The sequence below is a fragment of the Zosterops lateralis genome (assembly GCF_965231275.1).
Source record: "Zosterops lateralis genome assembly, chromosome: 6".
Lineage (NCBI taxonomy): Eukaryota > Metazoa > Chordata > Aves > Passeriformes > Zosteropidae > Zosterops > Zosterops lateralis.
In genome coordinates, this window is record NC_139761.1 from 15874316 (window position 1) to 15897963 (window position 23648).

The 23648-nt window shown below is 37.1% G+C and overlaps 1 protein-coding gene across 1 annotated transcript in view; it reads right to left on the reverse strand.

Annotated features, from left to right (window-relative positions):
- Positions 1-3466: 3466 nt before the first annotated feature.
- SLC24A4 (solute carrier family 24 member 4) overlaps positions 3467-23648 on the reverse strand; it is a gene marked incomplete at its 5' end in the record, with an annotated part of 81924 nt that continues 61742 nt past the window's right edge. Inside the window, 7 exons of the mRNA XM_083863130.1 lie at positions 3467-4491; positions 6071-6136; positions 6757-6869; positions 9041-9155; positions 10558-10724; positions 20107-20251; positions 22188-22357. Coding sequence (XP_083719256.1) covers positions 4339-4491; positions 6071-6136; positions 6757-6869; positions 9041-9155; positions 10558-10724; positions 20107-20251; positions 22188-22357 — 929 coding nt within the window. The 3' untranslated portion in view covers positions 3467-4338. The remainder of the gene's footprint in view (positions 4492-6070; positions 6137-6756; positions 6870-9040; positions 9156-10557; positions 10725-20106; positions 20252-22187; positions 22358-23648) is intronic.

A 23648-nucleotide genomic window follows, 5' to 3' on the forward strand; every position in this document is an offset into this window, starting at 1 on the left:
TGCTAAATATTAGATTAGTAAAGACCTGCACCATTTGTTTACATGTTGACAGAAAGTTTACAAATATAATCTAAAACCAGAAGCTAACTTTGTAGCAGCTGCAGCAAACATATAAAAACAAAACAAAATTGGCACGCCAATGACTGAGCCAGGAGAAAGATGGTTGACTATGCTGTACCTGTTGGGAAGACTTAAGGTGTTCTTCTAGGCTAGACTTCAGCCCAGAGAGAAGCCATTAGACCATCAAAGAGACATTAAGATAATCATATCTGCAGCTTCTTAGATTTAGACACGCAGATCCTGAGCTTGAAATCTTTACTCAAGCAATACTTTAAAATGCAGTACAATAGTTACGGTAAATAAATGCAATCAAACACTGCTGAACTCAATGGAAACACTCCCAGTTCCTCGCTACAGACAGGATTACACTCCATGGGTCTATGTGGGACTGTGCTACTCCAGGGGAACTGGAGCACAAAAGAGCTGCTAATAGCCCTCCTTGGCCAGCTGTAACTCAGTTTTGATCCTGCTCATACACAAGGGCAGATGAACAGCTGAGAAGTCTGAGACAAGGAATGTGTTCCTTATTTACAAGAGTGGAAATCCAAAGTGGTATCAGCAGAGCAGAAGTCCACAGATTCTGGTCAAACCTTTTAATTTGAGAAAGAAGTAAAATCTTTAGACTACAAAACCAATAGAACATGGAAAGAGCTGAGTATGATAAAAAAACCCAGAAACTATGCTCTGCTGTCAACTTAGGACACAATCCAGCAAGGCACTTGGATCGATGCTTAGCTTTAAAATGGAATCAAACCTATTGAAGTTAAGCTTTGCTGGATATGGGATATCTTTTTCTGAGTCTTGTTACTTTTCAGTGTTAGTATGCTGGCAAATTTCAGATCACACTAACAGTTTTCTCTCTCACATCCACCAGCTTTCTTTTCACTCTTGAGCTGAACGTTAACTTACAGAACATTGTGACATACATTCCAAACTCAGCCAGCTAACTTTTCCAACAGTTAATGAAACAAAATGGCTACAAAATTTTATAGACACAATCTGAACAGCTGCAGTATAGAACTGTGCTAACAGAGGAGAGCCAAGCACAAATCACTCCTTTTCTTGACTAGAAAATGGCAAAATTTTTAATGGTTTCTTGACCAGACAAGCTAATGTTTTTCTTTTTTTGTTTTTCTTTTTTTTTTTCTTTTTTTTTTTTTTTTTTGTATACATGTGAAAGGCACTAGTCTGTTATTACTCGGCAACAGCCTCCTGAATGACTGATACATTCTGATGTGGGTTTATCTGCAATACAACAATTTGTCAATCGGATCTTTCTTGGACCATTCAGTTTACCTGCATGGCTTAGTGTACAACTATTTATTTTAACATATGGGCAAGGACTACTTAGGAGCTTCTTAAAGTACTTCATGTGATTATATGTCATCAAAGCCCTGACACAGCATTTCATAATTCTTTGGCAAACAATACATCCTTGGTCATGGGGCAGTGTCAAAGGAGAATCCTACAAATGTTATTTATAATGATAAGCATGGCATGATACTTGTCCCATAGTAGATGGAGATGAGAACACCCCATGAAATGCAGCATTACAATAAATTGTCCTAAAGTGAGTTTATGTTTCAGGGAGAACTGTAGGTGGCAGGAACCAGTCACACATTGTAAGGGCTGTTCTGGATTCTGAGACTGTTCCCTGCTAAATCACAACACTGGTTTTCTGGAGCAGGTGATATTCAGATTAGGCAGAGTAATTTTAAATGATGTGCGAAGGACATACGGAATTAGCAAACAAAATTCATGCATATTTGGGCTGAGAGTCGGCTGCTACAGAAAAAAATGGTGCCCATACTCTTCTAAAGTTGCCTGGCTCAGAAATATGAAGGTACAGTACCGTTTTCTAGATCTGGCAGCATAAACTTTGATGTCCTCATCCCTGTCAACTCAGCTGATCACTACGTATCCAAAATCAGACTTTGGAACTATTCTTCTATTATATAAGGACAACTGAGCTGCCTGAACTGCACACAGAAGAACAAATGTTTGCTTGGAGACAGTTCTCCAACACTACAAAAACAGAATATGGGAAAAAAAACCCATTTTTTCAGCCTCTCTCTGCTCCTTTCAGTCTCATACCTAAGCCACCACCACATTTTCAGCAGCAAAGTGTCCTCTTGAAAGACAGCAGGGGAGACAATAAGACTAGAGAAGGATATTCCTACAGGGATGCAGCAGTAAGCTACATTTTCGCAGCCTTTCTGCAACAGAAGACTCAAAGACGAGCATGAATTCCATCTCCTCAGCTTTATACTGCAGCAAAAATGTTGTGAATGCCTGGAAATGGGGTCATTGGCATACTTGAGATAAAATGTGTTTACTGCCATTCTTGTCTATTCAATAAAGCATTTTAGTAGTGCTGTATTTGTGTCCATCTTCAGTTCGTAGTTTAATGACACAACTATTTAATTAAGGTAAGAAACCCTAAATGGATACTAATACTGACATTTGTAACAAAATGTAAAGCAAATAACAAATGTGTTGCTCTTTTCTCATTAGGACCCAATTCTTAAAGAATACACCAGAAGCGGCATACACTCTTTAATTTGTCTTAAAATAATTTAAAAAATAATTTTAATTGTAAACTCATACTCATTGCCTGGTGTAAACAGTATTCTGCATGTCAGCTGGATAAACGTAATTATTTTTCATAAATGTCAAAAGAAGGAACTTTCTGAGTAAGTGCTTATTTGCTAAGTTTTTATAGTATATTCTCATTGACGCAAATTTTTATATATAGCCTTAATGGAAAATATTAATATATTTAAAAACACATCAACTGTTAGTTGATAGGTTTGGTTTGGTTTATAAACACTAAAAAAATTTTAAAAATCTATGTATAAAGGTAACTGTGCTTCTTTAGAAACTTTACGTGATCATTCACAAACAGCTTCAAAATATTTTTAAAGTTTAGTAGCAATTCAAAATATGCTGTCTCAGTGATTTACAGTTATATCACTGGTAAAATGTGGAATGTTACCCGCTATTTTAATACTCTGGGCTGGATCTTGCTGTCAATTACATCCAGAGTAATTCCTTATATCAGATTTATGCTGGTGGAAAGGATATCAAAACTTGGCTTCTACACGGGGTTAAAAAGAAGTATATCATGCTTCAAAACTTGCATGCAATTAAATCAAGGACCATATTCTCTTGACAGACTTGCTTTTGTCAGGGTGACTCTAACCTGCACTGCTCCATGTCAGACATTCATCTTCATTAAGCTTCTGGGAATAAAAAAAAATGGTGAAGAATACACCAACTTCTTGACTGATGAAATAAGCTTCTTCCTCCCATCAATCAAACCAAATCATAATCAGGGTGGGTTTTGTTGTCAGAAAGTCTGGATTATATTCAGCTACTACTCCCAGCTGATAACAATAACTGATAGTTACTGAGCACCCAGTTATATTTTATTTCTTTAGTTTCTTCTAAATTTACACAATGGGTGTACAATGGCCAATGCAAAGTTTTTCTTGTGGTGTAATATTCCACAAATGTCAGTTTATATCTATGTATACAGCATTCCTCATTAACAATAAAACATATATTTCAAGTATGAATTTCTGCATGTAAATTCTCTTCTTCAATATGCAGTTACTCTGACTTCTAGTGTGCATCATCACAAGTGATACAACATACAACCATTTCCTCTTCTTTCTCTGCCACATTGTCCATTGAACAGAGTGATAAATATCCAACACTGCCATCAAAAATTGTCAGTGCAGTTTCTCTACAAGCAGAGCACTTGAAGGGGGAAATGATCCTCAACAGTGCATGCCATGATATGTGTTTTGGACTTTCTGGTCCTGTAGTTTAAATATTCTGACTGAGCCAAGAAAGGTTCTGAAATTGCCTCTTATCCTTCCATGGAAAATAAATGTCAAAATCAAAATAACTATAAAGATTTTTCTCCCATCCTCTTGCTAACCTTGATGGTGGTGGTTGATTGTCTGAAAAAGGAGAATGAAAACCACAATAGAATGCCCAGGAATGGGTCCTTTTAGAGTTCTGCATAAGATCCATGTAGCTTTATGACTGAGCAGCAATATCCAAACATGAGGAAAATGCTTTGGTTGCCTTCAGGTAACATGTTAAAAGAAAGGTATGCTTTCCTTCCATATAAATAAAAGTGCTCGTTAGCTGATTAAGCAGGAATGACACTCAAATTACCGATGGAAAGAAGGTAGAAATGTGAAATGCCTCCTGTCATTTACAGCATGTGTAATTCAGAAGAATTTCAGTCTCTCTTCTTGTTGTAGTTTAAAGTTCTTCTCGGCACATAGGGAAGTTGACGAAGGTGAAGACATTGAACTCTATCATTATAGATAAACACAGGAAAATAGCATAAAGAAGCAACACGTAGATGCCTAACTTCCTGTCAAGTTTCCACTTATTTACATGGATTCCAAACACCTGCAAGCAAACAGAGTGTCAGTTAATTAAGTTCTGAAGCAGACTTTTGGAAACAACCATTATAAACTAAAAATGAGAGTCTTTTGAATTAGAGGTCTTGCAGGAAGACAAAAATATATTCTCGGTATTTTATAGACCAGAAAGGCAACAAATGTTGTTGACTCTGTCCTGAGTCTTAGTCGTCCTACGACTGTTTAACAAAATATTCAATACTAAATTAATGTCCCTCCCTCAAGTGTTCCCCTGCAAATCCTTCATGTCCCAGTAGTACACCAGCACCTAATGCCCATTCTTTCAATGCCTTCAGAAGAGGTGGTCTCCTTGCTTATTTGCTCAGCTCCAGAACTAAGGGGTTAAAAGTTATAGGTAGCAAAGCAACAAAGTCCTCATGAAGGCATCTATGTTCCATGGTGTTCAGTGCTTCTGAATTATTATTTTTTTTCCTCAAAACTTTCCACTGAGTTTACTGTGAGAGGATCTGTGAAAATCAGGGTACTCAGCAGAACAAATGAGACAGTAATAGATGCCTCAAACTCAGGAGATCTGGCTTCTGCTATGAAAAGACTCTTTTCAGAAAACCATGAAGGGCTAGCACAGTAACACCTCTGCAGAAACCTCCCATTTTTTCCCAAAGTGCTGATTAACAATATGCATGCAGCAACACCAGATACAAATTCTACAGAACACCTGTGCTGTTTCACAGGCACTGTGCAGTATGGCAGGCTGGGGATAAGAAATGAAAAGAACATGTTCTCACACACCTTATAGATCAGATACATTAGGAAGTTAGTAGCAAAGTGAACTTTGAACCTGGTCATTCTATCACTAAAGTCATGCACAGGTATGTGAAGCTTTTTAAGACTTAGTCATGCAACAGTGCGAAATCTCCAGTGGTGACCACCTCCTCTACAAAGCCTCCACAGGCAATTAGTGAAAGACATTAGTATAAGTGGACAGTTTTATACCTTTTTGATTCCTTATACCTGATTTGATTCTTCCTACAGAGCGTTTCCTGGGGGTCAAGCAGGATCAGACCTTAAGTACCAGCAAAATTGACTTTTCAAATAGAGTTATTGTTTCATCTTAAGAAGTCATGTGTTACAAGGATGTCTTAATGCTGAGTGACATTTAGCATGTCTGTTCCAAGTCCTGGTGTTCACAGTCCTCACAGACTAGTCTTTGTTAAAGGTTTGGGCTACAGCACTTGATTTTGGGTGGTTTGGGAAACCAGAGACAAGGGCAAAGGATGATGAAGCACACCAGGTCTTGTCTCAGCATAGAAACAGGCTAGGGGTGTGGACACAGGACCACAGAAGTACTATTGGATACAACAATTTAACACTGACACTGAAATCCATGGGACCTACACATATCCAGCATCTCTTGCACCAAATGTCAGATTTCAGTCCTCATTGAGGACAACAGTAGCATCAACAGAGCTCTTCAACTCCTGGTATTGCTAGGAGAGTGACACTTCACAAGAATCAATGCTAAGTATTTATAGTTTATCCTTCTGTAACATGTAAATACCTAACAAGTATTTTCAAATTGAAATACTTGTAGATGCTCTAATACTTACAGTAAGTGCCACTGATCCTAGCAAAAGTGCAACTGAATAAACCAATCCTTTGCTGTTTATTTTGACCTGTGGAAATCAGAAAAGACTTTTAAAATGCTGACCATACAACTGTGCTTTGGAGATCAAAAATCAATTTACTGATTTAAAGTCCACCTTCTGCTTTGAATAGTGCCTTACATATTTTAAACGATGCAAATCCGTAACAGATGTATCCTAATGAGGAAGGGGAAGATTAAGGAATCAAACCGAATGTAAAGTAATCCCATCTCCATTAAAAAGAAGTGAGCATTTATAACAGATTTTACGTAAAAAATCCTCAGAAGAGAGAGATATGCTATTATTCTGATCTTAGTGACAAAAATGCTAAGGTACATGGAGACAGGTTTACTGGAAGTTGTGTAGCAAGAAAATAATAGAGCCATGAACCATCCATGGCAATAGTTTTCTGCTACACAGTGTAACGTAGTCCACTTGACAAACTGGAAATTAATTGCAATTTGTGGAAGAAGAATTGCTTCCTTAACAGGGTTCCTTGGCAAAGAAATAACATCTTATTTAGCAACTAATAACATGATCAACAGGTTGGTTTTAAATTTGTTCTATCTGCTTTCTATTTGCATGCTTTTTAGGATTTTTAAAAAAATAGAATAAGAAGTGCAAATTAAAGATTTGCCAAGTATACGTACAGTTGATCCATAATCGATGGCCATGGTCTGCAAACCCCATGGAACACCAAGTCCCACCAGGATGTCAAAGACATTGCTCCCTACTGTATTGGATACTGCCATATCACCAAGGCCTGCAGAGAAAAAAACCAAAAAACAGCTCTTTGATAAAATCAAAGTATATGGCCATTACTCTGTGTACTGGAGGAAACCATAGGGGAATGATCTGCATTGATCCAACCCCCCTTGAACTGGCCAGAGTATCTGAGATAGGCAGACAATTTCCACAACATCATCCTGACTTCTGAAAAAAGCGTGCAAAAATTGCTCACTCCGACTACATCTTCCTTGTGTCTTGCAAAGCCTTTACAGGGTGTGTGGTATCCATTCAGCACCTGAGGTCTGTGTCTTGTTCTAAGTAATCTTCAGCCACAGGGAATCTGAAGATTATGTACTGTATTTAGTATGTGGATATGTGATCTTTATCTCATGTGAATGAAAAGAGATCCTGAATATAACCAACCAGATGATAGTCAAAGATATTATGCACTTCCATGGGGCTTAATCAGTAATAATTTCCCTTCAAGAACAATAAAATACTACAGGAAAGGAAAGTAAATGGTGGTAAAGTACCTAGGTATTATTCAAAATCTACTTATAATGCTCACCATGGGCTGGCATCTCATTCTGCACCAGTGCCAGTGGATATGTGGAAGGCAAAATTCTTCTCTGTCCCTGCTAACTTCCCTTAGACCTAACTGGCCTAACTATTGAATCACTTCCAGTAAGTGAATACTGGAAAGGAAGGAACTGAAAAGGAACTGTCCCAAAAATAGGACATGTCCCAAAAATAGTTTCAGAATAAACAGAGTGAAGACAGACACTACTATACCATAAATACTTGATCTTCTAGCAGGAAGTTGCTGAAAGGTAATGTTTTGGATCCAAATTATGCTAGTGTCCATCTATATCTGTCTGCATTTTTTCAGTGAACAACTCTTTTGAATTCAAGCAGTACAAAGTTCCTGTACTCTCTTTAAGGGCATTGGGCCTGTTTTTGTCAATCTTGTGCTTACTTTAACTTTCAGAGCAAAGAATCTTTGCAGTATTTTTGTCTAGAACAACAGAACTAATCTAAAGCAGTCTGTTAATTTTAAAACATAACATTTTCCTTGTTCTTGAAAAAAATCTGCTCACTTAAAACACATGCACACATGCAAAATTACTTTAATAGGAAAGTAGCTCCATAATAATTCTGAAGACTTTGTTGCACTGTGTTTGTGAGAATACTCTGCACACAACAAATAATGCAACATGGAAAATTATATACTTTAAATATATAACACTTTTCAAGCAAGCAACATTTAGCAGCACTACTCCTATCTCAAATTACAAAGGTAGGGATTTTGAGTGCTTGATTTATCACTGCAAAGCCCTTGTTGTTTGCCCAGTGATGTGTGCTGGAAATGTCATTATCTGATTTAAAAAAAGGCTATGGGAATTGAAATAGTGGAAAAGAATAAAATTAGGTTTTTTCTGTTTCTACTGCTGTACAGAGGATCACACTGTCAGCTCTAATGTTTTTCAACAACAGGAAGGGATGTTGCTACCAGCATTTTACAAATTAAAAAACAAAAAACAAAAAAACCAAAACAAACAAACAAACAAACAAAAAACATCCACAACAACAAAAACAAAACAAAACAAAACAAAACATAAAGAAACTTAAACAAAATTTAAAGATGAGTAAGAAGTTCTTTGACCATTTCAAATGGACAGCTGAGGAGGATGTAGACATCAGTAATCCAAAACTCCTTCCAGTGCAGCTATTCATATGTTCCAGTGGGAAAGAGGTCTGCATTTGGATGAGAACTCTGCTTGGAGCAACAACACTTCTGCCAGATCCTCTCAAACCACTTCACTTCCTTGGATTTGAGAGGTCTTCTTGAAATCAGTAGAAGTTTTACATGGAGAAGTGCTGGTCAATATATATTCTTCAATGTAGTTTTTAATAGCTGACATTTAAGTTTTGTCTATGACTTTTGTCTTTTTACCCTGACTGATACACACTATGCATGAGACGTCTGAGGTTGAATTACCTTCTAGAATGCTAGAATGCCCCGTCCCAATAAACAAAATTTTTGGTTCACAATAATTAGCAAACTGTTTTGTCTTTTAATGAGGTGCTGAAACAGTAAAGATTAAAATAAAATTACAAAATTTCATTGACAATTTGTGTGTATGGAGGAAGCAAATCACAGAGCAAATGTGTAAGATTGCAGTTATGCTTCAGCAGACACAGTACCTTGTCTTGCTACTATTAAGCTGGCCATGCAGTCTGGGACACTTGTTCCTGCAGCCAAGAAAGTAATTCCCATGATCACATCTGGTATCCCAAGGGTGTATCCAATCACAGTCACCTGAACAAGGAGGAAGGTAGATTAATTTATCATATTTGGAAAGTCTCCTCATTCCAATACAGTTGTAGTATACTCTTAACTTTGATTTCTTGTGTGGAAACAGGAATAAATTCAGAATACTTATCCATTAAATACTTGTTTGGAATAACCAGCCTAAAACCAACCCTGTGAAGGAAAAGGACTTTGAGTCTTATTATTCAACATTCTATGGAAAAACGAAATATTCATTTCTTGCTGTTCTAACATGACATACTGCTGTTTTAAGAAGATACAATCCAATCTGTGGGTTTGGAGTTTTTTTTGTTTCCACAATTACCAGGATTCTCACTGGTTTTATTCTGAAAATGACTACAACCAATATTGCTTTGTAATATAGTGGCAGTATTATAACTTAACACATGAAGAAGGAACAAGTTTCTTGCATGACCTCTCATATAATCATAAAGTGAGCATATCTGGTTATACTGTGCCCTGATATTCCAGATGCAGCTTGAAAAGAGCTCAGGGAATCACTGAAGATTGCAGCAGAACTCTTAGAAAGGACAAGGAACTGTATTTAGCTGGAACATCCAAAAAAGGCTGAAAAAACATCAAGAAAAGGCAGCTGAAAAGGAAACAGGCTTGTGAGAGTGAGAAGACTGAACCAAGGACAGACAGCTGTTTCCCTGCAGAGACTGCTAAGGATGGAAGTCTTCTAGGCTATGTGTTGTCTTCTTGAAATAGTTTGCCAGGCTATCATATGAGGAAAATTGGACCCTTCGCTAAAGAAAAGGTGTATTTTAGGAACTCACTGACAAACCTTATCTTCAGGGGCAAGCAGAGACCCAGGAATAGAAGTTGGCATGATTATCTTGCTGAGACTGGTAACAAGGTACTATGGTCCAGCTGCCTCTTAAAGTAGTATAGGCTGCAGCCTTAATGAGCACCTCTCTCATTTGTGAAGGGAATATCTATATCTGGAACCAAGGTACAGAGTATGACCTTCCAAAGGACATATAGTATGATACAAATGTGTGGCTTTGGGTGTTAAATTAATTTCTTAGACACAGTCTATGTTAGAGGACTGTTTTACAATGCAAAAATTATATAGAAAGTTGCAGAATATATACAAAACACAATCTTTCATGAGAGGAAACATAAAGTGGTCTTCAAATGCCTGGCAGCAATTTGATAAAAGTAGAGATGTTCTCTTGTACTTTCCTGTACTGTATTATGCCCTATACAGTAAAGGCCCAATTATTTCTGCAGAAGACAGCAAAAAGCTAAAATTATAATAATTATTATATGAACTGAAGAGACTGCACTACGATTACATGCCTTTCTTTAACAAATGCACAGAAGATTTTTACATACTTTGAGATGCACATTTCACCCAGTACAAAGTCCTGCTACATACACTTACCATCCACACCATGAAGTAGGAGAACAGGGCAATCCAGAGAGTGGACAAGATGAATGTCAGCATAAAGCACTTCTCCCAGCGTGGTTTGCTGCAGTTTGGAATTGTGGCAAACAGCACAAATATCAATGGCCATGCCAGAAGCCATTTAATTTTGTTCATTTTTCCATCTGCAGGACAAAGGAAAGAAACAGTTTAGCTTTCCTATCACTATCCCAGACTGTTACAGCTCTTCAAGCAGAACAAATGATCCAGAAGGATGTTTACAATTGTGCATGTCAGCTCATTTTCCAGGGTACCTTTCAACTATACTTGGCTTTGTCACTTTCAGCCAAGTTCTGCATACTCGTCCAGAATCTTCTTACAGTTAAGCCTGCCAAGAACTATGACAATCCATGGGAGAATTACAGTGATTTAAAATCACAGCTGATATTAAAACCAAAATTAAGTCAGGTTTGTTGATCTTTCAAATGTATTGCTATTGATCCAGAATTTAAAAAAAACCAACAAACCAATGACAAAACCAACCAACCAAAATACCCCACCCTCTCATCTTAATCAAATTCCAAGTGGTGAAAATAACTTGTACATTCTATGCAGCAAAAGTAAACAGAAGCATAAGACCCAACCTATGAACATAACAATTTTTTTTCACGTGCCTCATTATTCTAACTTGGGCAGAAGTTTAAATAAACTGATACTTAGAAGACCTAGATTCGTTAAGTCTCTCCATCTGCATATAACACCACCTCGAGATAGTACATGAAAACTTTTGGAAAAGGAAACAAGGTGGTGATTTCTCTTGTACAGCTCTCCAAAATCAAAATATCCAAGAACTGTCATTGCTGAAGATCAGTGAACATCTCTGTAATTAGTTTAAAATTTACAGTATTGCAAATGTAATCTCAATACATAAAACAACATTATTTTATAACCGGGCCATAATTAAATGGGGTACTATTTATACAGTTCATGAGGCATCCTTCAAGTAGGATGACAAATTTGTCTATCAGGCTAAGTGAGAGTAACACAACCAACATTTTGGCCATTTTGGCTTGGGCTTTCTTTACATTGTGTTAGAATTATGCTAGAATTAAGCAGGCGTTTCCATCATTAACTCATAATGCTGTGCTTGAGATCTACTAAAATATGCTGTTTTAAATAAAATCATTGATCACATTGAAGGAAATTATCTGGTACATCTTCTAGTGAAGTTATTTAGCTACATTAAAAAGAACAGTGACTAACCAGCTCCTCAATTTCACCAGTAATTTTCTTTCATCAAAGACTTTGGGATTTAAGACGTGTTTAACAGGAATTTTTGTTAGTGATTTTAATTGGATTGAAATCAGTCTTCTGGACCAATGCGCACCAGGATGCAATGAAATTTAATATTTAACATTTAAAAATTATTAATACTTTTATCATCTATGAGGCTACTTAGTAGTCTAATTTAACTTGTTGAGTCCAAATGTAAGTCTTTATTCATTTATTTTGTATATATTCTAGAACTAAATTTTCTTGCTTGAGTTTTGAAACAGCTTTCTAACTTGAGATTTTCTTGTGAATTTTGAGATGTCATCAACTCACTAGAAAATCTTGGACTGAGCTTTGCTCTTTATTCCCATTTATAGTTTGTGGCTGTGGAACTTCTAATGCATAAAACTACTGAAGTGTCCCAGGGTTATTTCTAATTCTAGACTTTTACATGTCACTGAGGATCCATCACAGATTTTACAGGAAAGAACTTTTTCTCTCTGCTTACACATACTTCTTCACAGATGTTTTTTAAAACAGTTATCTTTTACCTGTTCTGTCCAGGAAATGACACTTCTTGGATCACTTCTCTCTTTAATTGTTAACAAATCTGTAAATATTCTACAAAATATCCCATGGCAATTCATACCTCCCCCTGCTTAATTTGTTACAGTTTGGATTACTTAAAAACTCCTAGATAGTTAATTTGTACTCTGTGTACTCAAACTGCTAAGCTTGGTTCATAGTCCAACAAGTCAGCATGGCCTAGGCCAGTAACATCCTCAGCATGTAATTCCAAATGCAGGGTCAGTGGATGACTGATTGAAAAAATCATGGATCCAATTCTGATCTGTGTGGGTGTAATCTTGACTGACTTTGGTGCTGATACACATAGACAGTCCCATTTCTCTTCCCAGTAACATAAATAAAAGAAACAGAATTGCCTTAAGAACAAATAGAGCCTCTGCTGGGGAATATGCATCTCGTCTGAGATCCTGTTTAGCACCCTGAATTACTCAAAGAAATGCTTAACTGAGAATGCACAGTGCCTTACCACTGGCACAGCTATGTTTGTTCACTTCCAGGAAAATCTAAGTGCTAGTGGAGGAGGACTTGCCTTTCCATTATCTTTGCTGAGTTTGAATGGATGTGTGTCAGATTTAAATTCCTGGCTCCATTAGTGGTGATGTTTTACCCACACAACGTCTTGAGCTGGAACTGCTTAGCTAGATGGTTTGTGGGAGTGACATTTGCATTCATTACATGGCAACTAGGCTTGAGACTTTGGGGAAGAGTGGGGGGTGTAATTCTGGGGTTTGCTGGGTTAACAAGAGAAGCTGAGTGGCCATTTGCAGTTAGCCTGGAATAGTTCAGAACCACCATGGCCAAAGCAGCTTACTTGACGCATTCTACATTGGCTTCTCTTCTGCGTTTTGGTTTTCTAGCTTTTATAAACTTTTATATACTTTTATATAAAGCCTTAAGTATATCTGGCCTTGGTTTTACTTCAGGCCTATTTATTCAGCTCCTACTATTCTGGGTCATGGAACTTGTGTGGCACACGGGGCTAAAGTATGCTCTAACTTGGCAGTTTTTTAAGACTTTAAGTACATTTAGCAGCAACCTCAATGAAGCGAGACTTTATTTCCTCAGGAAACCAATGACTTTATTCACTTCACCTGGCTTAGATGAATGCACAATAAATACACAGCTAGAAGACGCAAAATTTATTTTTTAGTTCTTTTGAAAGTACTTCTTTTGCTGTTCTGGTGTTTTGGTTTTGACCACCCACTCTAAAATAATAATTAAAAAGATTTAATGATAAAGATGTTAAAGCGAAGTATGCTTATAGCTCATGACAAATTGTTTTACAACTGTTGAGTAGCTCCCTAGTACATCTGCAAGGAAGAAAATCATCCTTCCCATTTAGGCCATTATTCAATACAGAGCTGTTCTGTCCCATTACAAGACCCCAGCACAGTTGTTTTAACAGTGCTACCACCCACTCCTGTGAGCCCTGGATTTAAAGGCTCGTGCAGCAACTTACACAACTGTATTTTGCACCTTCCCACAGTAATGGAAGGATATTGCTTTATTACAGAAAGCAACACTGCTCTACATTCTGTTCACATCAGTCTGCTGTAAAACAAGAAGATGAGGGGGTTTTTTGCAAGGAGTTGTTTTCACTGCTTCATACATCCATTTTTTTCTGTTTCCACAGATATTTGGAAGCCAAGCATGCCAAGTATTTCAGAGAGGTATCATTACAAAAGAGCTTGATTACAATGTTTCTGAAAATGAAGTGGCAGCCCTACAACAAAGAGCTCTGCTAATTTTCAATACATTCCTGGGCTAGTCATCTTTCCAGATGTTATGCTCACAATAATTACTTTTACATACAGATAGTGTCTGGTGAACAAAGACAGCAACACATATCACAGCACTGAGAAGAAACAAGTATTCCCTTAAGGTGCTAAAGAAAGCACTTCTTACAGAAAAAATTGAGTCCTATTTGCAACACTCAGAGAGAGCTGAGAGGAGCTCAATATGAAAGTGTGAAACGACATTTGTGTTTACCTTTAGATCAGAAGTGTACTCTTGAAATAAATGTACTGATTGACCCCACTTATTGATTTACTCTATTTTGGTCTGCAACACGGAGCAGCCTTGTATCTCACCAGTAACATTCCCTTGCTATAAAGCTGAACCAGAGGCACAAAATTAAGTGTTCCAAGTAATAATGGGCATTTCATCCAGGGGACCAAGCTAGTCTGAAGCAGAACTTCCAAAGGCACATAGTGCAGACAGCCCACATGTCCTAGGAAATAACCTGCAGAGAAAACACTTTTTCAAATTTAAACAGAGTGGAGTCTGTAACTACACCATCAAGAATCACATCTAAATTATTGTAGTTAGTTAAATTTGATAGCTTTTCCACTTAGTTTTCCCTTTAAAAACATGTCAGTCAAGCACAGATCTCAGCTCCACACATTAGTTACTTCAGAAAACATGCCTAAACATTCCCAAGTGAAAGAAGCATCTCTTTACACAAAGCAATGACTAGCTGAGTGATCTAAAAAAATTGTAACATCCCTGAAAGGCATTAATCTAATTGGCACACAGGAGCTTCATAACTGTATGTTTGTGAATTCATATAAATCTCTTCCTTAAGGTAACTTGAAAATTGGGAAGGGTATTCTCTAACTGAATTTTCTAACAGAAAGGCTTTCTAAAGTTTACTATCTTTTTTGCTATTTTTGCTGTTTTGCTGTTTTTCCAGGGTTTTTTTGCTAATGGTAAACTTAGAATAAAAATGAGGCACATCCAGGCTCACCTAAAAAGATTATCATTGCAAACTTTTTTCATGTTTCACTTAATATTTTTTATTTTTTCAATCCTTTTTTAATCTTTTTAAATACTCTATAATTTTTCATTTGGGAAGGACAAAATTCAACCAACCAAACAAAAAAACCCAACTTGTTTTTCTCCAATTAAAAATGATTTTCCAAACACCTGTCCCCTTGGTTCTAATTAAGCTTTGCATTTACAAAGATGAATATACACCCACATATTATTATCAATATCAATTCAATTGTCAACCCAAAAATGTGTAAAAGTAACACATATGCCTCTACACTAGGAGCTTTGTAATAACCCACATAGCAAGTAAATTTCTGTTAGAAAATGCTGTTCATCACAGTTCAGACTGTTTGGAAAACTTCAACCTAAGTAAGTTAGACAATCTGAAAACTTAATTTCTAATCATGTGCAGTATCTAAAACAAAACAGAGAAATACAAATTTCTCACCCAAGTATGGTACTCAAAATACAAACAACTGAAACAGATGGAACAAACTAGATCTATTGTGAATTTTCCATCAGAATTATTTTCCACAGGAAAATGTCTGTTGCAAAATACTAAAAAGTTAGAAAATGGTTTTCAATTTTTCATTAGAAAATTAACACAGCAGCTGGCTCTCCACCTTCTTGAAAAATTCTTATTTATTTCAGCTCTGCAAACTACCCTACAAAATATGGAGGCAAGAGATTATCTGTATAAGCACACTAGAAAAAGGCTATGCAGTGTGTAAAACAGTTTCCAAAGAGGTTCAGTCTTTTTCATCCTTCCAAGTGGGCAGCAGACATAGTAAAATATTTTTATTGTAGTTCTCCTGCAACAGACCTTTGGAAACATTTTTTTTTCCCCTTTGGAAAATGCCAAGGTTTTACTTCTCATCCTTATCCAAACCAGACTATTTTTCAACCTACTGATACTCTTCTCGGAAGTTCCATTTTCCAGAACACAAGTTCCAAATTCCAGACTGTGAAATCTGTCCAAAACAACTCCAATTTCTATTTTCAGCCTGAGCCTTTACCACACTTCAAACATTTGGATTTATGCCAATAATTTTCTCTTAAATAGACATTTTTGGTACAGCAAAAACTGGTCTACAAAGAAGAATTTGCTCCAGTACACAGAAACGAGCTTTACTCTCAGTTACAATAGGTTTGCACAAGACAAAATTCAACAAAAATAAAATGTAACTGAACAGAAGTACTCCCCATATCTTGTTAGACTTGGCTGGATTTTGGCCTGGTTTATTTTGTATCTTTTAACCTTGCTGTCTTACAAAGAGCCACAGTATCCTGAGTGTTCAAGTGAGGTACACTGGCTTTGCCTTGTTCAACCTCTTTCCAATAAAGGAAGACATTAAGTGAAGCAAATAGGAACCAGGTTCAAAGTAAAATGTTCTTCACAAAATCATGAAGCTCCTTCCCAAAGGATGTTGTGAGTGTTAAATGTTTGGAAAGAGTCAATGACAATTAGACATTAACACTAGGTTAATGAAGAAGAAACACACTAAGGAATTTTAGATCTAAATTTTACATCCAGTCCAGGAAGTTCCTTGAGGTGAAAACAGCTGAACATTAACTTGTCCTGTCTCATTCTTCCCCAGGCTTCTTCATAAAATCATGGCTGGAGTAAAAAAATTGAGATAAAAATTTGTTTTGACCAAGTACAAACATTTTAAATGTTTTTAGTAGACACTTAATTTTTTTGCTTCTATCCTACACGTTATCTTTGTATTTTGGATCCAAACAAAAATGGATAGGATTGCTAATCTCCTTTATTGCCATCTCATTTTAGCTCTAGGAATTATTATTCCTGTTTTAGCTAACACCATCATGACTTATATAAAGCACCCATGCTCCAATTCTGTAAGAGAAGTAGTTCTTCATTCCTGTGAAATGATCAGGAGCTGAGATCACAGAGTATTTTAAAGGGTGCTGAACATGTGACAATGGAAGGGATTTAAGCATCCATTAAGAGCTGCACAGAAGTGCTTTTCTGAGTCTGGGCTCTAAAAGACCACTGACCTATGCAAGGGCTTTAACACACCATTTTGTTGTCAACATATGCCTGCCCAGTTTTGTCCTATTTTATTCTGATCTATGGGGTGTTTTTTTTAAAGTTTAAGACATGTTTTCAAACAACTATTGAGTAATCAAATTGTAAAGTTTCAAATTAGTTCTTTCTCTTGGAAGATAATCATCATAGTCTAAAGGTTAGGTTAAGAAAGAAATACCTCTTTTAAATAGAATGTTTTTCCCACACAGAAACCAAAGGCGAAGGCTGTTTGAATGATATCATATGTAGTTGCTATTAAAACTGTAAGTTGTCTCCTTTTTCAGGATGGGCCTGAACCACACCCACACCTGGGAGTGAATCTCTCTGGATGTTTGACATAAAGGGATAAATGCTGAAACAGTTTGAAATCTGTTTTCATGCAACAACTATATTCTCTATTTCTGCCGGCTAAAGCCCTACACTTATTGCTGAGCACTCCTGTTGACAGAGGATAAAAAAAGAACAAAATGCAAAAGATACATTTTGAGATGACAAATAATAACTGTGAATCACTCAGAGATGAAATTTTATGCTTCACTTACATCTACTTCTGTTTCAGAAAAAATCAAACTTGTTCTTCCAAAAGTATGTAGAATATGCAATTTGAAGAAAGAAAGTCAAATCCCAAATTAGGCTAAAAAATGTGACTACAAAACAGCACAAAGAAAGGGGTTGGGCCAACTCACAGACATTGCAGTTGCAACTCCTAAAATACAAGAGTGGATTTTTTACCTAGGACACCACAACAAGTTGAGTTGGAAAGTCCTATTGAAAACTGAAAGCTTGTTATTCATAGAACACTTTACAGTACTGAAAAAATACATGAACTTCTGATCTTTAGAAAATGTATGTGCCTTATTCCTGGACTGAAAATACATCAAAGAAAACCAGAGTGGATTCTTGGAAACTGTCTGCAAATTACCTTTCTGCTGAAGCCAGTTTCAAATGTCAAGATTTTTTTAGGCTACTGATTGTGCCACAGTACTTAAAAAACAACAAAGCATGATGCTGGCTCCTCACATTTTTGCCAAACTTATTAATGTGGTGCTTTTGAAAGCATAATGAAAGAATTCTTGGTCAGAATATATGAGTTGAGCAATGAGAATCCAACCAATGGATAATCAACTCCAGACAACAGGAGTGACAATACCTGAAGGTAATGATGAGGATTTTACACAATCACTTATTCACTTTCACATGACTCTCTTGAGCTCAGGTTGAATTTTTGCTCCATCCACTATGAACTGAATCACCAGTGTTTCCATTCTGGCCTGTTAAACCTCACTTTATCTTTAAAGACTTTCTCAAAAATGCAGAAAAAATGCACTTAAAGAAGACCAGTGATTTAACTAATAGCTCCCTCTTTAGTTCAAAGCATTTTGTCTATTGTGAATGTCACACACTTAGGAAGCTGCAATCTGAATTTTACCTATGTCTTATTAATAAAAAAAGCTGCCTGGAACATAAGAAGGGCATGATTGCCCTACCCTAATGAAAACTTGTACCCAAATCTTGTCTAAAAACACCTCAGTTTAAAAGCCTTTTTTGCCAACACATGCCAGGGTGGTCAAGGTTTGAAATAGAGTGTTCATGGTAGCAGTGGAATCAGTGTCTCTGGCAACATTCAAAGCATCACAGATGTGGTGCTCAGTAACATGGCTTAGCATTGAGTCAACAGCTGCACTCAGTAATCTCAGAGGTCTTCTCCAACCTTAATGATTCTAGATTCAATGATGTTTAGATGGTTTGGGGAGACATTTTTCCTTTTTAGAAGTTGTTTATTGGTTTCTGTTGCTATTATTATTATTACTACTACTATTATTATTACTACTACTACTCTTATCATTAATGGGCTCATGTGCACAAGGATGTTGCTGACTTGGATCCTGTTAGTTCACCATACAATAAAAATATTTTTTTCACCATCTCATGAATGAACAGAAGCCCATCTAAATGGGCCTATCTTCAGTGAATTAGCTTGCTTCCAATCCATAACTGCTGACTGCAAGAAGCTCCTGTGGGAGCACAGTAACACAGGAAAATATATAGTATCATCTAGTCTTCACATAGTAGGCTTCAATTCTTGTTCAATCACAAACATTTCTTCTACAATGATAACAACTGAAGCAATGCGATCACTAAAAAATTAGATAAAACATAGAAAATCCTTCTTTTTCGCTGCATGTGGTATTTATCCATGTCAAGCAAATACTTATGTTAAACAGTAATTATGTGACTGTCCACATGTCTGTGAGGGCTGATCTAATCTCTGGTGTCTAATCTCAAAGCATTTGAGCAAGAGTCAACCTGCAATGTGCTAAGAGCACCAGCACAACAGGTTGGTTATACATAGCCCTTTATACCAAAGAATTTAAAGAAAAATGTCAAAATGGGAAGACTATTGCATACAGCTATTCTAACCATTTTAAACACTCTTTCTCTATATATATCTTTTTGACTTTGCATCCAAGAAGCCTCCCCTACTACAGTCACTAAAACAATTTATTACATGTTTATACACCAAGGTGCCTCTGGCCTAGCAATCTCCAGCAAGTCTGCTGACTTCAAAATCACCCGCAGTGCAGTGCTCATCAGGTCATTCTGACATGTTTCAATAAGAACTTCCCTTTCCTGCTTTCCCTTCATCTCTGGCAAATCAGTACTTCTACCATGGCTGTCCATGATGACTGGAAAACACTTTCCTAAGATCTGCTTTTAGCCACCCAGCTTCCACCCAATTTTACTGTCAGCAAATCCCTCCTTCAGTCAAACCAATCCCTTTTCTCCTCTCTCCCAATATATGTTGTCTTTCTTACAACCCAGTGTTTGGCATTTAAATTATCTTCTTTTTTCAGTTCTATAAACCTCTAGAAAGTAAGCCTTACCTGGCACTGAAAATGGAGTTAGACTATCCTGTTCATTCTCTTCCTCTTGGTTCCCCACAGGGATGTTTCCATTTTCAATATTCTCTTGTCTCCTGTTCTGAAGTGCTTTGCTTGAGCCATTGGCAGATTGGATTAACCGCTGACGCTGCAGTGTCAAAAAACAAAACTGTCACAGTTCAGAAAGCATTTACTTTGTGAAATCTGAGTTCTGCTCTCTGTCCAGCCCCAGTCACATAAGCCATGAAGTTTCTCCTCAAAGATTTCCTTTCAGTCAACAACAAAACTGTCAGCGCTCTACCTGTCTTCATCAGGCATCAGGCATCACCAGGTTAACCATCCACTTCAAAATTACTGGCAGGAATCTTTCAAGCCATGATGGAGAATGTTGTAATATTTGTTGTTCCACACCATGTCTTAACCAACGTGGTTATTCTAAAGAACTTCTCAGTCAACAGTTCCCACTCAAATCAGCAGTAGCACCACAATCAAATGGTAACACTCAAGATATCTCTGCACAATTATAATTGGCTCATGAATGACTCTTTATCCAGGAGCTTTCCTTCTCAGATCCAACTCTTCTCCCTCATTCCCAACTCCATTCATTGAGGTAAATTTGAACTTCCTATTTTTAATTTCAAAAGCAAGACCAATCCCTGTTGCCCTTATCCAAGTACATGAAGCTCATAATTGGCCCTGCAGATGTGTATAAGAAGTGCTGCAGTTCCAATACACAGCACAACAATTACAGGGATAGGTTTTAAACATCAGTATGTATACCCACTCATGCACTGGAGAATGTTAGATGCAAGAGTAAGTTCTTACTTTTACATATAAAAAATATATTTTTAGTTCATTAGATGAGGTAATTCAGAGTTGGTAAGTGTTCTCTTTTCCTGACAAACTATCAAATTCCTAAAATGTGCTCTGAAATGCCTTAAAAAATAAAATAACTGCACATTGTGCAAAAAAAAAATTCTGAAAGCAGTATCAACATAGTATAGTGAAAAATAGAGAAAAATCCTATCTGAATACTTTGCAAAACTTGTGAAATATAAGTGAGAATACATAAGACTATACATCCAAAATGCTTACGTTTGGAGAAAGTGTTTTGCAGATGCTGAAAGAGACAAATGTCAGCTTTCTACCCACACAGCCATAAAGAATTTCTCTCTGATCAATGAATTGACTTCAAGGATTACAGAATTAACTGTTGCCAGGTGCCCTGTCTGATCTTCTACTCCTGACCATAACACCTTTCACTGTTTTACTGGATTTTTGTAACAAATATATTATTGGTGCTTTCTTTTATTGCGTATTCATAAGGCTGGCTAAATACATCAACTGTGCTATGATGTTGAAATCTATTTACTTGGCAGAGTAAATACCTCTCATATTTGATATTGTGGGAGCAAACTATAAAATCCTGCCTTCATAAAACCCAAGGTTGGTAGGCCAAAGACTTCACCCCCAGCACTTCAGCAAATTCAGAACAGCCTCACTGGCCAAGTCCCGCCACTTCAGCTGCAGAGTATGGAACAAGTAATATACAGTCGTGACAATGTATCAAGTAAGAGATAACTGAAACTGCCCAGAGCAAACTCCTCTCATGCAAATATTTTGGTTCATCTTTGAGTTGAGGATTACAGTCAATGCTAAAGAGATAGGCAAATTTCTGAAGCAATCCTGAAGTATTAATAATACAAGAGCAGTTTTTAAGAATTTTGGGTTGCTTTGTCCATTATCCTTTTTTTAACCTGACCACTTTTGTAAAAATCAAAACCAATTCTTCTGCTCTATCTAAATCTAAACGTGCACATATGCACACATACACACTGAAATAAACATCTTCTGTTAGGGAGATAAGGTAGTCCCTCCTTTTTGACTGCCCTCCCATTAAAACAGGCAGCATCATCAGTTGGGAATCAATCTTCAAATCTGTCCTCATAGAGCTGCTTGAGAAAGACATAGTTCTACCCAACTGCAGGAATATGGGAGAATCTAAATTCCAGGATCACTCTGAGCACAGCTCTTCGGTCACCCCTCTGCCTCACAGTCATTTTCTGTTTTCCTAATGAACATACCTCGTTAATGATGAGTCGACTTGCCATCCGCATTCTGGTGCGTGGCCCAAATTTATTGGTAATCATGATCCGTAATCCAGCTTCAGGGAACCGGTATTTGGGAGGACTGGAGCAGATGATCTCATCCACCATCACAACACTGTTTTTGCCATATTGCTGTATCCCCTTCACTAATGACCACAATGGACAGGGTTAGCAGTGTCATTGACCTTACCGTGCATCCCATCACCTAGAGTCAGGTCTTTTCAGGCTCAGGTGGGGGAAATATTAATCTGAATGCCTGGATTTATGAGTTACTTTCCTTTAATATTTCTGCAGCCTGGTGAATCTGCTCATCGGTTGTGTGCTTTGTTTAGATCACATGCTGGAAAGGGATTTCACTCTACTAAGGTAGTCCCAAGCTACTGTCAAGTTAGTGCTGTTCATGCTGTAGTAAGCACCAGTTTTCTTTGCTTATGTCCCACTAGAGTTTTGTACCCTTTCTCTAGAAGTGTTTGCATTGTGGCAGTGTAGACAGCACTCCTGAAACTTCTAAAGCCATTGGATCAAGGTGCTGCACATCTAGAAGGCCCTAATGTTGTGCTCACTCCTGCGGGAAATCTTCACTTTACCTTCAGAGAATATTATCAGTATCTCTCACATGAAAAGATTTGGAAGGATGAAAAACAACTGTCAAGAAGAAATCTACGCTATAAGTAAGCCTTTGTCAATATAAAAGAACCCATACCAAGTTTAGAATTACAAAGTTAACAAAGTTCTACCATGTTAAGAACATGTAGAGACAAAATTTTATTTGGAATCAACACAAGTACACAAGGCAGGGACTTCAGGAGCTCACCAACAAATCAGTATTCTCACAAATGCTACAGACTACACATAGCAAGCAGAGCAAGGCTCAGCAGACAGGAGACATACCCATGTGGTGTTAGAAAGCAGGGCAGGAAATACATACATAACTATAATAAATATTAATTATTACATATAATAATATGTACAGAAAAAAATCTTTGCTGCTTTTCTGCTTTGCTTAGCTTGGCCTCCCCCTCTCCCTCCCCTTTCGCATTGTTACTTACATTAGGAAGAGGAGGAGAATTTAGGAGGTAGAAGTGAAAGATAATTAGTGCATGGTTCCAGTCAGGAAGCAAAGGAAATCTAAGAAAACATTCAACTCAAACAATGGAATTAAAATTGACCTGTTCTAAACACAGAAACATCTATATTGTTACTTTTGCATCGTTACAGTGTTGAAATTTTTTTTTCAGGAAGACTGGATCCATGCATGCACCTAAGTCACGTCATGCAATAAAGGCTTTGCTGTCTCAAGCACCTTCTAGCACATTTGCAGTTGAAGAAATACATCCTCCATAACGATTCAACAAGAAAAACCAGCAAGCTTGTAAATCACCAATAAACAGCTGTAACTTTTACCCTTCAGCATTTGAGTGTCTTGCCTTGTTTCAC